This window comes from Myiozetetes cayanensis, unplaced genomic scaffold, assembly GCF_022539395.1.
Source record: "Myiozetetes cayanensis isolate MyiCay16 unplaced genomic scaffold, myiCay2020 scf6-25, whole genome shotgun sequence".
Classification (NCBI taxonomy): Eukaryota; Metazoa; Chordata; class Aves; order Passeriformes; family Tyrannidae; genus Myiozetetes; species Myiozetetes cayanensis.
In genome coordinates this window covers 21,878,389-21,892,581 of record NW_026087853.1, presented here as the reverse complement: position 1 = coordinate 21,892,581, position 14,193 = coordinate 21,878,389, and the positions used below count along the sequence as shown (strand labels likewise).

Genomic DNA, 14,193 nt, shown 5'->3' with positions numbered 1-14,193 from the left:
TTTTCTGAATCAACCACAGGCTTTTTTAAAGCCTACAATTTCAGGACTAGGTACACAGAATCACAATAACCAAGTCTAAATCACTGAGACCAAAGTATCTAGAAAACGATACTGTTTTTCTAACCCACTGTATATAGAAAGTGTTTTCAAATCTCTCATCACTTCAGATGATCATGATTCTCTGGGTAACCAAAAGCCAGAGGGAATCCAGGTGGAGCAGATCACTCTCTTAGTGACTTAATGCCAGGTAATCTCCTTGGGATTGGAGGCAAAGGTGGTAAACTCTTCAAAACACTTCCCACTCCCCAGCAGTGACACCTCAGTCTTTCCTGGATTTAGCTTCTATCGGCCACTCTTCATCCAACTGTTGACTTTGGCCAGATTGCTAGTGAGCTGGGAAATGGTGTTTCTTCTATTTGTGTAAAGGAAATGCAGAGCCAAGTACCACAAGAGTGTTACTGGTTTGTCATCCAACCTGCCTCACCCTCTCCCCAGACAAAGCCTGACTGACCACAGCAGGGTGGATGGCCTGAGGCACAGTGGAGAAAGTGAATCGTGGGCAGTGCGGTCAGCAGGGAGGGGTGCTAACCCCAGACAAGGCAAAGGCTGGACAGATGAGGATTGGAAAGTCACTCTTCCAGCTGGAACAAATCTGCGCCATGCTGAGCATCAGGGAGAGATGACAGAGACCACAGAGACCTAAGGAGCAATTCCCAGGAGGGCAACGACAGAGTAGGACAGCACTCGCCAAAACAAAGCTGAAGATAATCAGCCTTCATAGAAGAAACCATCTTCCCAAGGTCCAGAAACCCCCATCCCAGGGCCCAAACCCAACAAGCTCCATCTCTCCAAATATAACCAGCCTGCTGTTTGGGATGCAACTGCTCCCTCCAGGCACCTGGAGAGGCCACATGCTGCCCACAGAGCTGGGAGCAGAATCCCACAGAGGGGAGCCACTGAAGCATTGTCAAGTCCACCCCAGCTCCTCCAGCCTGCTGCCTGTGTGTGCATCTCCAAGATGAGAGGCTTCAGCCAGGTCAGGGGCTGAGTCATGCTCAGCCCTGATAACCTGCCAAGACAACAGGGGGTTTTCCCCTGGATTTTAAATGCTGAACAATATACTTGGTGTCTGTCTTGTCCATTCGCCTGTCCCTTTGGCAAAACACCCTCCCTGCTTGGGGCCACAGGGACCAAAAACAGTGATTCACTTCCCCCTTTGTAATGCTCGGCAGTTGCTGATTTTCCACTAAAGCATTGCAGAAGAATGGGCAGCCTTAACACCAGTGTCTGTGTCTACAGGGGGAGAGAAGCAGCCAGCCTTGGAAAGCAGCAAATTGACCGCAAACCAGAAACTTCCCCTTTCTTGGACTCCAAACAGGTTCCTCAGCAGGCAGACAGGATTCATGGCTCGGTCTGCTGGCCCCCAAGCACAGGAGAGGCACTGCTTAGAGAGCAGTCAGGTTTATTATCAATTAGCTCACAAACATGCTGACAAGGAAGACAGCTCTGTTAGGAATAGGGGAGGAGAGGGAAAACCACACCATACAAGGCACCTGACTTCAAGCCCACCCACATCATGTCCATAAATCCTGTCTCAGTTTATTATCTCCAGGAGCAGCAGAAATACCTCTGAAACCTGTCTGTAGTTGTCTTCAGCTCTAGTACCCCCCATTCAAATGAGGGAGACACTGAAGTTTGAAGCCCCTGTTCCTCAGGGTTCGGTGGAAGGCAAGGGAAGTTCTTCTGCACAGGAGAAGCACCTACCAGCCTCCCCCAGGCAGAAGACTTTCCTGGCAGAGCCAAGCAGAACTTGTGCACCCTGAAGGCCACAGAAATGACTATCCAGTCCTTTTGTGTTGGATTCAGAGACACCTGCAGCCAGATCTCATGCCAGATGGGACACCAGACACAGGCATCTAGACCATTACAGAGACGTAAAGGCACAAGTCATCCAAATCCTCCCTCTGCTGTGAAACCTCTAGAGCTCCTGTGGGCAGAGGTGCCACTGACAACACCCTTTTCCTTGGGCACAAACAGCACTGCCAAAGTGGGTCTCCATTGACAGGAACATGTATCAGGCTCCCTGCCTCACATGATACTCAATGCTGGTGGTACATGCCAAGAGACATGTCAGTCCAGCATCCCTATCCCTCACCATGGTTAGTAAGAAGCTGTCACAGAGCCCATATGGCTCTCATTTTGGGCTCTCTCCCGTGCCATCTTGCAGTGGTAACTCCAGCTCCTTGCTCCACTTGACATATACACCAGTGGCTGCCCAAGATTTCTCTGGATCTCTCACCACAAACCATAGCAACAGATGTACAAGTCCGTGGGACAGTAAAGTCCCTAGCTGTCTGCCCCATGCCACCAAGTTCAGACTCCACCACCATCACCTGGCATCTTCCTTCTTCTGGCACCCAAAACAGTGCTAGTGCTGCAGGGCTATCCTTGCTGGCTCCCAGTCCACACTGTAGTGGGTGAAAACAAAGAGGGAGAAAGATGAGCTGTGAACACTATTTTTGTCTACTCAGGAGTTGCTGGACACCACATACAAAAGTGATCCTGTCTAAGTACAGAGACCTAACAGGTTCTTTTTAACCAGCCTCTGGGGATCTAACTTGCTCCTTAGCCAAAGTGGCTGCTCACATGCCTCTGCAGAGCTCTCAGCTGACATTAAATGCCCTTCCCTTGTCACACGTGCCACACATGCCACCTGCCACAATGTGAGTGCTCTTCTTTGCTTTCACATATTAGGCAGTGAGCAACTGACTCCCTGGAAGAAGTCCAGCTCCCCAAGCATGGGAACAGCACCTGCCTAGTCCAGAGAGGCTGCAGAAACACGCCTTGCACAAGGGCACGGCACTAGGCAGTCACTGGGAGCTGCAGACTGCACCCAAGGTTGGATACATCAGACCTTAGTGCTGACCCATAAAATGGCCAGAACTGCGATTTCCAAATGCCAAATGTGATAAAGAGCTGTTTGCAAACTGCTTGTCTCCAGAGCTGAAGTGCAAGCCAGTGACTCTCAGAAAAATAAAAACGCAGCCTGCAACCACTCTGAGCTTCAAGTGGAGACAGCAGAGGAACCAGGCCAGGCTACTTGATTACAAATGCCACATATGGGCCAAACCTTGCACATTGCATAGACTAAAACAGGAACTTAGAGGATAAGGTAGACCAGGCAAGCTACCACTTCTCTGGCAGAACTGCCCAGGCTGGCCTGCAGCACTCAGCCACACACTCCTTTGGGCTGAAACAATGAGAAAGCTGCCACAGTTTGCTCCCCTGCTGCATCCAGGGGCTGGTGTTCAGCAGCACAATCAACAGGTACAGCACTGCTCCTAAATACATTCGCACAGCCACTCTCATGCCTTAGTGAGAAGAGACACATCCAGAACTATCCTAACAGCTGCCCTCACATGCAGGTCTCCATTAGTGCCACCATCTTACTGCAGACATCATCCCATAGCCACAGCTTTTGCAGCATCACAAAACCAGGCATAAGTTGCTGGCACAGTTGGAGAGATGGTCTGTCCATCGTGCAATGTGACCACCCCGCTGAGGTTTCAATCACCCTCACCAACCACAGCAATGCCTCCTCTGCCCCTTTCCTACTCCTGTGTTTCTCAGTACAGGGTTCTACCAGGCGGGGAAAGGATCTGTATTTAGGGCAGTGATATGCAAGAGGAGAGGACAACATATCAGCCTGTTCTTGTGCCCACAAGCACACCGAGATCTCCATCTCAAAGGGCCCTCTGTTTCCATAAGACACAACAACTGCAACCTGAGGGCCTGGCTGCCATCTAATGAAACCTGCTGCAGAGGCATCAGCCAGAGAAAAAGTTCATCATGGACTGCAGGGAGATCACTCGTCTCCCCTGTAACATAGTAGGAAAACAAGCACTTTTGAGTTTCATTTCCATCTTGTTGACTGGTGACACCCACTCCTTCACCAGGCTGCCAGCTTCAAAGCCCTGAAAAAACACTTTAGTCTATTCATCCTCACATGCACCCCAGGGAGTGGGGGGAGCCAGCTGCCTGCCCCCCGCTTTACATAGCACATGAAGAGGGCAGACAAAGCCTCCCTCATCCCAGGCGTGCAACTGAGGTGAAGAGTTTGCGGCTGCGCGTGCGTGCACACACACACACACACACACACACCCCGGGCATGACAGAAACAGGCTGGAGAGGAGACAAGTGTCGTACTCTCATTTGAAGAAGTGAAGGCTTTTCATCTACAGGAGGTGGTGTTGGGAAGTCTCCCACTCATCCAGGAAACACTGTAGATCTAAGACATATTTTAAGCTCAAAGCTGAACACCCAGCAGGATGTCCTGGCCTTTGGCTTTATTAGCTCAATGTGGTTAGGTCTCCTCGCATCTCTCCATCCCTAGCCATACACAGAATTCCCTCACCTGCAGCACTCAATCCACGAGAGCTGTGTTGGGATGTAACCTTTGCTGACCATTCATGAAGTCTCAGCCCTGACAGTGATTGGAGAATGAGCATCTCAGTGAGTTTTAGTCTGTGTTGTTCTGCACTGGCTCCACCCCTCCAATTACTCACTAGCCAAAAGACTAGAGGCTGGCTGGGGACTAGGAGCACTCCTGGTCACGTATGCATGATGCCTGGTGGCAAAGCCAGAGTTTCCAGAAGTACCATGACCACGAATCTACTCTACACCTCTCTCATGTGGCCTTCAGTATCCACACCAAGGACCATCAGGGAGGAACAGGTTTCACAGAATCCTCATTTGGAAGGGATCCAGAGCACTGTGCCTGCTTTGGCAGTGCCTGGACTCCAGCTCCTCAGCAGCACAGTTCCAAAGTGATGGAGAAGGCAAAGCTCCAGTGTCATTATCAACCTGTCATTACATCCCTGGAAGAATTTGGCACTTGGCTTTTTAGAAAGCCTTATTGCTGAAAAATTCACATGGCCACCCTGCCAAAGCTACAGGCAACCTAATACACCCTGTCTGCCCCTTTCTTATAGCCTCAGCCTCAAAGTATGTTCCCCATCCTCCAAGGTCAGCATTTGGCTCAGTTTGCCAGATATGGGTCTATTAACCTTCAGCTCCCTACTTCCTGTTGTACTTCTCAGAACTCTTTCTAATATGTCAAAATCTTTTCTGGCAATGAAGAATACCTTGACTCAGAGCAAGACCCCAAGGTGCACAGGAAGAAAACCCATGTGACTTGGGTCTTTTGCCTCCAAAGTCCTAAGCACCGCCAGTCCCTCGTATGCAGCTGCACACATTACCCTCTGCTGCCTAATTTGCTGTTCACTTCTACCCTGCAAAATTTCAGCCTCTCCTTCCAGATGTCTTCCTCCCATGGAGGATATTCTTCCTTCAACTGTAACAGATAATATTTTTTCAGCTTGAATATCTTCTCAATTCCTGCCTGTATGTTTAGTTTCTGCCTGTCCCTGAAGAGAGCCTCCATACAGGTGAGACAAAAAGGAGGTGGTGCAGAAAGTTGGGGACCAATCCCATCCACCACCAAGCACTCAAGGCAGAATGCTTCTGAAGAAAGGAGAGGAGAACAAGTATATTTTATATAGAAACTTCTAGATCTTCATTTCAACCACTCCTTGTACCAAATCAACTTCAATTAATCCCTTGTTTCTTGCTAGCAATGGTGATTTAAGGAAAACACTTGAAACCAAAGACAATAGCTTTGATTTTACTGAAGTACCAGCTTAAACCAAATAAGGCAACACACAGTCATGTATGAGAAACTGCAGCATAATCCATATGCACACAGGAGCTGAAAGCAAGCTAGATGACAATCCTGATTCAAGCATTAGGAAAACTCTCCAGCATTTGATCATGTGGCCTTAGTGCTCTGCTGACGTCTTTCTCCTTTACAGAACTGCTGTATAAATTGTATTGTCATAACTGTCCCAAATGATGTATGTATAGTATATAAAATAGGCTATAAACTGGATTTTCTGTACTACCTTACCTACCACATGAACAATGTATTTGCCCTGCACCCTGCTCTCTTGCATGGAGTCTCAGATTAAGCTGACAGTAGCAGCATTTTTCTTTCACTTAGAAGGGAAAGTGCATTTGAGCTGCCTAGAGGCTGAATTAAGCTATAGGAATGACTCCCAAGGAGGTGCAGAAGAACCAGGTCTAATGCAAAGACCATATTTGGAGTTTAAAAAAGGGGCCTGAAAAAGAGTATGCAACCCCCTAGAAAGTAAATACATAAAACACATAAAACAGAACGGTGCTGACAGCTTTAAAACACTAGAAAGTAGAGCAACAGTATCTGGTGCCAGGCAGAGAAGGTATATCATGTAATTTAAAAACAGGACTATTTTTATATAAGAAAAATTACATTTACGTTCCTCTTGGGTAGCTTGAGTTTTCCCTTTAGGCTTCTCAACCAGCTTGCCAAGGGCTTTTGACTATGTCAAAGCAGGAGAGGGGATAAGATCTGGAGGTTACAGATATCTCATTACCCTGAGTGTAATCTCTTTTCATATATTCTCATGTGGACTGGCACTGGCTTTTTATTTTCAATTTTTTAACAGTGTCTCAGATATCTACTCAAAGTTGCCTCTGGATCAAGGAACACTGTGAAAACTATATTGCAAAAGGGAAGCACCTTAGAAAGCTGCAATTAGGGCATATCTGCAGAAAATATGAGAAAATATGCCATTCAAGTAACGAGCTCAAAGACACCACAGTGGCAGAAGGGAAGGCTGGCACCAGTATTTTACCCCAGGAATTCAACATCATGCACTATTGGGTTTCCTGGGCTGGTCCCATCCCAAACAAAGTGGCAAAGTTGCCACAGCCCATGCCATGAGAATGCATTCATGGGCACTGGATGGTACGCTTCTCATCCAGAGGTATCTTTTATTTTCTCTGATATTTGGGGATTAATAAATTGCAGCCCTCATAAAATGTGAAGTGAGTGACAGCCACAAGTGAGCAGAAGAGCAGAAGGTGCATTCATGACAAGTAGATATGTGGCTAGTATAGACCATGACCATGTATCATGGACAAACAGTCCCGGACACTCAGTAGCAATCCAAGTAAGGCAGAAAGCAAGCTCCCCTTTGTCTCATAAATGTGGAAAGTTCAAAGCTGGCAAGACAGAAGGCTCCAGATCCTGCTTTAACAATAAAGACAAATCTGCCTCTGTTTGGAGCAGCATCTTCAAAAAGCAAGTGACCTTGCAGTGAACTTTTTGTTCTATCTGCTAGTCCACAGTGATAACAAGCTCATCAAGATGATTTTGCCAAGCCATAATTCTCAATGTCATGTTTTAAGTGGCCACTCCAGAGCAGACAGCTTTATATCCACCCATGGGCTCCAATCCCCTCTGCAAAGGACCATGCTTGACATTTGACTACCACCAGAACAAGAGCTGGTTTCAGTCAATTTTCAAATGGGGGGAATATACTTTCTCCATCCAGCAACCTCTGCTACACACCCAAGATCCTGCTGTCTGCTTGCTCCCTGCTGTTCTCATCCTTCGCTTCCAGGAGAGAGAATAGAGATTTTTGGCAGAGCCTTCCTGCTGGCATGAGGTTCCCAGTGTTCCCAGGCCAACCCTCCTCAAGGGCTGCATATAGCCCTTCCTCTCATCAGGAAGGGAGGAGATGTCTCCTCCAGGGTGCTGCAGAGGAGACTCTGACATCAGGAGTCAGTGGGCCAGGCATGTTGCAACTCAGCCTTCTTCCTTTTCCATCCTGAAAACACCAGGCAACTCCCAGCAACTGCCTTGCCTAAACAGAACCCTCTCAGAGGAAGCTCCCTGCCCTCAAGAGCTGCATTAAGCTGTCTGCACTGTGTCTCAGCACCTTATACCACAGCTATGTCCTTTTCCTTTGCCTGAGTTACTGAGAAAATGTTTTGCAGGTCCCAGACATCTTTTCTTTCCTGTGAAGATGAAGGATACCTTGCTTTCCAGGCAGCCTTCATTCACATAAATATCCCATCCAGGCAGCACAGCTCCCTTGCACAGATGCTTGTTACAGATTTATGCCCAACACTCCTGCAGAAAGGGACCTTCTCCAGTGACAGCAGCAGGACCCTCCATGCACGCTGTCCAGAGTCAAAGGCAGCTGGTCATCCATCCTGATGGTGAGGGGCAGGGGCACAAGCCCTTTCCACTCCCTGCTAAATAAACATGAATTCTGCTGATATTCCAGCCTCAGGAAAACAAAGATGTTTCCATTTAGGTCGGCTTCTGGTCCGAGGTGCAGCTCATCCTGCATAATCATCTATCAGGGCTTTGCTTCTCTGGGCAGAAATTCAAGTTGAGATCAAGAAGAGGGAGGATTTGCAGTTAGCCCACGCCAGGAGGGCCTCTTACACCCCCAGGATTTTGCTCTCCAGAGCACTCCCTGTTCCAACCAGCACGGTGCAGGGATCTCTCAGCTTCTGCAGCAGCTAACAGGTCCCCACAGGCTCCCTCACACACCTGACTCCAAATCTCTGCTGAGCCATGGCCTGCTGAAGGGACTTGGGAAGTGGTGCTCATCGCTTAGTCTGTATTTTAGGGGATGACAGCTTGAGCATCACCAGCTCTGGTGTCAGCAAACTAGACCCAGAGCTGCCCTTCTACCCATGTCTTCCCCTGGGCAAGAGCTGAGCTCAGGTAAGATTGAATACATCTTCTTCTTTAGTCTCCATATGGGCAATCCAAGGATGCAGTCGTTCTTCCCCAGTACCTCTCCAAACAGAGGCACTGAAGGCTTCATGTAACACCACAGCCCTGACACCTGTGCTCACTCACAATGCTTCATGTCCACTTTCCCAAAACTGCCAGCATGCCCAGAAACAGATCTATGACAGCTACAGTGGGAATGCCCACAGATCCATTCGCTAACCTTCACACCTGCCAGGTGCAAATACAAACCAACCAGTACAGCCAATTGTGTATCACCAGTACAACCCTGTACACCAGTGGGATCATGGCAGACTGACAAGTCAGTATCCCACCAGCACAATCCACTCTTATCCAGGAGGAGACTATGGACTGGAAAACCCAAGCTGTTCTTCTCAGACTTGACAGCAAGCTGAACTCCAGTGAACATGACTCCAAGTTTGCAGTGCCTAAGAAACAATCCTCATACTTGCAAACATGAGCAAGATCTACCTAGCTCTCAGAAAGCAAATACAAATGTCTTGCTTTTGCTGCTACATTAGTATGGAGAAAGTCTGATGCTGAAGCACAGCAATAGTACAGAAATAGATGATGCCGTAACTGCAAGAAGCAGACTCCAAGTTCAGAGAAGTCTAAGAGCATGGTTTCATGAGACAAATAACCAACCTAAGAAGTGGCTTCCCCATCAGCAAAAGAGGAGTTCCCTCCTTTTCTTCCCCTCACTGCTAGATTTGCAATTCTGTCCAATTCTTCTGGTCTCGTGATATCCCAATAAGCCAATTTAGCTCACTGAAGTGAGAGAAAATCATCCTTAAGTCTGCTCATGTTTTGCTGCTTTATTTAACTGAGCCAACTCACCCAGAGGCCAGACGAGGACCAATGCCCGTGCAAGTGAAGCAGCAGAAGGGCATGGCCAGGTGCAAAGGCAAGACCTTGCCTTTGGCTGCCAATGCTGACTCTTACAGGCTCCTCAACTAGCCCAGAAGTCGGCATGCTGAAGGGGACACTCAAAAATATTTAGGAAACAATTCATCTAACAGCAGCAAGACTTTTAGGTCATGTAGTTCCACAACGTGTTATAAGAATCAACGTTAAAAAACCCCAAGTGACTGAATTGCACAGGAAAACACATGGTGGCTGAAGAGAGGCATTTCAGTGCAGATCAGTGACAGGGTGCAGGCAGTTCCCCACCTGCCTGCAAAGCAGGGCTGCTAAACATTGCCTGGGCAGGAAAGGCAGTGGCCTGTGGCATAGCACCCAGAGTGGTGGTGGAGAACTACCTGTCAGAGACACACACAGCAGCCTCAGCAAATCCTTCAGGACATCTCCAGAAGGTGGTCAATGGTGGACATATGCCGGTGTCCTACGTCTGCCCATTGTAAAGGATGATAGTCAAATTCTCTTGCTGAAGCATGGAATAAGGTGACATCCTATGGCCTCCATGAGGAGGGAAATAGGAACAGCATAGCAAAGTCCTTAATGGAGTCCTATTTCCTTGGGATAGTGCCAGAGGATTTAAGGTACATCAGGCAGCTGGGCATTCAGCAATCCCAACTCAGCGATCACTTGACGCTATGTCTGACTGACTGGACGAGAATGCTCTTCCAGTGCCTGCACAGACCCCTGTCCTCTCTGCAGAGTCTGAGGTCATGTTCCTTACTGGGAAAGCCTTCAACAGGTGCTGTATGTCCAAGGGCACTGCTCTCCCTCCCCTCCAGTCCCTCCACACAGACCAATGGCACGGAGGGGTAGGAGGAGGTCATCACTGCGGGGAAACTCGTCAGCAATGCCCAGGACTGCAGGCACGTGCAAGGGCTGCATGCTCGCTTGGGCACCAAGCCTCTCTCGCAGCAGTGATGACAGAGGTTTGACCACCTCTCCCTGCCAGCATCACCTCTGCCTTTCCTGAATTTCGTTCCTATCAGATCATCTTTCATTTGAGCACCAAGATATGTCAGTTTCAAGAAACAACTTGGTGTCAGTCAACTCTCTGTCAGTCATTTGAGCCTCTCCAAAATTGTTGACAGCCAAGGGTAAGTGTCTAGAAATGTCTCCAGCCCATGCACTGCCTTCACTTCAGAAGAGAGAGAAGGGCAGCAGTTACTTTAGGAGCAACAAGCACGTTGAAAACAGCCTGCAGGAATACAGAAAAACAAAGGCTGACTTGCCCTCTTCTCGGGCAGCTCCAAGTGATGTTGACAGAGAAAGTCAAGTGTTCGGAGAAGTAAAGGAGAAATTGAAGTTACCTCCAGACTAAGCACCTGTAATTCGCTATAATGTCTTCTTGACAGTGACTGAGGGGCTTCTGCTGGAAGCCATGTGCAAATTCTCTGCTTTGGTGGCTACCAACAAAACCAGTCTTTCTGGCCCTGCAACTGAGTGAGTAGCAGGAAGAAAGACAGGAGCCATTAAGGGTGATGCAGCCCAACACTTTGCTCCCATGTCTGTGGACTCTTACAGAAAAGCAGAGACAATTTAAAAAAAAAACAAACAAACAATACGCATGGGTTGTTGTACAGCAGAAGGCACTATTCCCAACTCTCCATCCCCACCAAGCTGCCAGTGCAGTAGCAGTGCTTGTCAGGGAAAGGCACTTCTCCCATCTTTTCTGCCTCCTTCAGCAAAAACCCTACCACTCCAGTAGGATGTCACAAAACCCAAGTTTTTGTGGAGGGTTGCGGTTTGTGTACAGGACCATCTTGGCACTGACCTGAGGCAGGTGTATTGAAGTGCTAAGCTCTTCCTCACCCAACAAAGGACCAGATGATGCCACAGTTGTCATCTTGAGCTTAACACACTCCTCACAGAGTTCCCTCCTGCATGGACCTCTTTGCGCTCCAACGTCTGTATCTTTGCTTCTGTACCCCATATGCAGGCACCTGCCTGGGTGCCAAAATGACCCAAATCACAGCAAGGTGACACAGAAATAGGGAACAAACAGCTCAATAATGGCTAGAAACTGCCAGGAGACATCTCAGAGTGTCATCGCATTGCTAATACCAGCACTTCAAAGCACACCTTGGATCTATGTACTCTTCAGTGGATACTACCTGGATATGTTGCTCTAAAAAATATCCTCTTGGGAAAGAGATTTAACCCCCACTCCTCTGTCCACCCTGCAGCTACCATGAAGGCTAGTCACCAACAGGACAGGGGCAAACTGATGACCGTCACAGTTCTCCTTCCTCATGGGAGCATCATTATCCTGTCCTATTCCTGCATGTGCCCGGGGACCATGACACAGTGCTGGGTACAACCTGAGACCCTTGGAAGAACAGCAGGATCTGACCCCTTATGTCAGCTCCCACAGCCCATGGAGGAGTTTCCACTGAGATCCAAGTTGCCTGGTCTCATAAAGAGGAGGCTGTGGCCCAACTGACCATGATGTTAGTTGCCTGAGCGTTTGGGGGAATGTCCTGCCAGGAACCAGGTTTGACTTACACAGCTGGGACGTGCCGTGGGATGGGTGCCTGAGCCCCCTGCAGGGAGGCATCCCGCCCTGTCGTGCTGGTCCTCCTCCGGAGGGAGCTTGTGGGGGGCTGGAAGGCAGCAATGGCACCAGGCGGGTGGTACTCCTGCTCGGGAACAACTTCTTCACACCGGAAGCCCTGGAAGCCGGAGCGACAGGTACAGACCTGGGGACGGCTGCAGGAGCCCTTGTTCTGGCATGGCGGGTCGCAGACGGCTGAGGAGACACAGAAAGGCCATTAGTGGACACAGGACTTGGCCCCACAGTGGTGACACCCAACTGGGGCTGCACAACCAGGACAGTCCCATCTCCTCTCTGCAGGCAGGTGACCCTCACAGTTGCAGTGTTACTGCTGCTGTGGACCCTAACACAAGGTCACCTCCATTGTCCGCACTGGTCTCTGCAGAGCTCTTCTCCAACAATACTCATTTCAGAAAGTTCAGAAATGAGCAGCATGGCCTGCAGGGAGCAACCTCCAGGGTTGCCCACAGTGCTCTAGGCACTTAATCCCAAAGCAAGTTATCTTTAGTCTGTTTTGGGGTCTGATTTGCACAGTGCCCCCAGTCTGTCCCCTCCAGAGTTTTCTAACTTTCCCTCTGAAACTGATTTTGGAGTCATCACACTCCAATTCTTATGGGGACCTACAGTTCATTAACCTTATGCCTAAGTCACCCTCTGAGCCTGTGTGTGTTCCTAATTACAGCACATCAGCATCAGTTTGCGCCCTGGGAGGAAAGTGTTATTAATTATACACTGGACCCTAACACTTCCCAAGTCAACAGATGCCAGATTGGGTTTATAACCCAGCCAGCACCAGCCAGAAAACCACAGCTTGCTCCAGTAGGACCAGGCTCATTGTTCTGGGCAAGGGTGATTGAAAAGGCACTGGAAAACAGTGTTGTCCTTCAAAGAAAGAAGGGGCCAGCAGGCCAAAGGGTAATGAAACCTTGTAGGACAATACAAGGTGGACATTAACCTTTAGCCACATGGAAGCCCTGTGAATGGGTTTCAAGCCATGCAGCCACCACTTCTGTTGACGGCCCCTTTCCCAGGACTGCCCCAGGGAGACTGCAAGGACATCTGACACCACACCACCCTCACATGCAGCTGCTGGGCTTTCATGAGCATGTACCCTCCCTATCTGGCTTTGCTCTCCATCCCCCTAAGATCCAAGCACACCCGTGAGAAACACTGCTTCTGTGCAACAAACATACAGACAGCTCTACCCTTGTGTGCCATCCATACATCATCGTGCTGTCACCAAATGAGAGAAGTCCTTGTGCAGACTCCTGAGGTCCTTTCATAGCAGCATAGCCCCCAAACCCCTTTCCTCATCCCAAAAATGGCCTGCCATCAGCTTTTCCTATGTAGATCAGGGATATATTCACTGGAATGTTTCATGTGACATTTATTACCATGTTAACACTCAGGAAGACAGGGAGACCTCAAGGAAAAGGAGACCCCAAGTCACGTAGGGCTGTATAGGTTAAAGCCAGAGATTTTGATGAAATCCCCCAGTAAAATAAATCAGCCAACACTGCAGACTCTGGAACAGGGACAAGGTGCTAGTCAGGCAGGAATTAACCGTCTCTGGGAAGTCTGGCACTCCAGAAGTTGATGTAATTTATAATACAAAACTCAGCTGTGACTTAAATAGACTGCCAGTCCCTACTGTTATCTCCCAATAAATGCCTGTTTTAACAAAGGCCACCAGTCCAGGAAGCCTGCCATTGAAAACAACCACTTTGCATGCTGAAATAGTGCAGAGCACGATGCTGGGACCTGGAACCACAGCAGTTCTCACAACCTCTCCCACCAACAACGTTCATAGTTTTGTTAGACTGTGCCCTTCAGCAGGAAAGCAGTGATAAGTGACCAGGCACTTTAAAAAGCTCCTAAGGCAGCTGATATAGAGAAGAGGAAGAATGGAATGGGATTAGTCTTCTGGTCTCTTCAAGCAGGATGGGTGGGGAGCTGCCCTAGTTGAAATATTCCAGCTCTAGGATTAATCCCCTTCCTGGTTGCTTTTACAGACTCGGGAAGAACTTGAAAGAGCTTTAAAATTCAGTGGTTCTCACATAGTCCAGCTATGCAA

General features: G+C 48.7%; 1 protein-coding gene across 1 annotated transcript in view; it reads right to left on the bottom strand.

The window, feature by feature from the left end:
• Positions 1–14,193, bottom strand: part of LTBP2 (latent transforming growth factor beta binding protein 2) — a 70,644-nt gene that overhangs the window by 44,003 nt on the left and 12,448 nt on the right. The window contains exon 3 of the mRNA XM_050336335.1: positions 12,071–12,314. Within this exon, the coding sequence (XP_050192292.1) occupies positions 12,071–12,314 (244 nt within the window). The remainder of the gene's footprint in view (positions 1–12,070; positions 12,315–14,193) is intronic.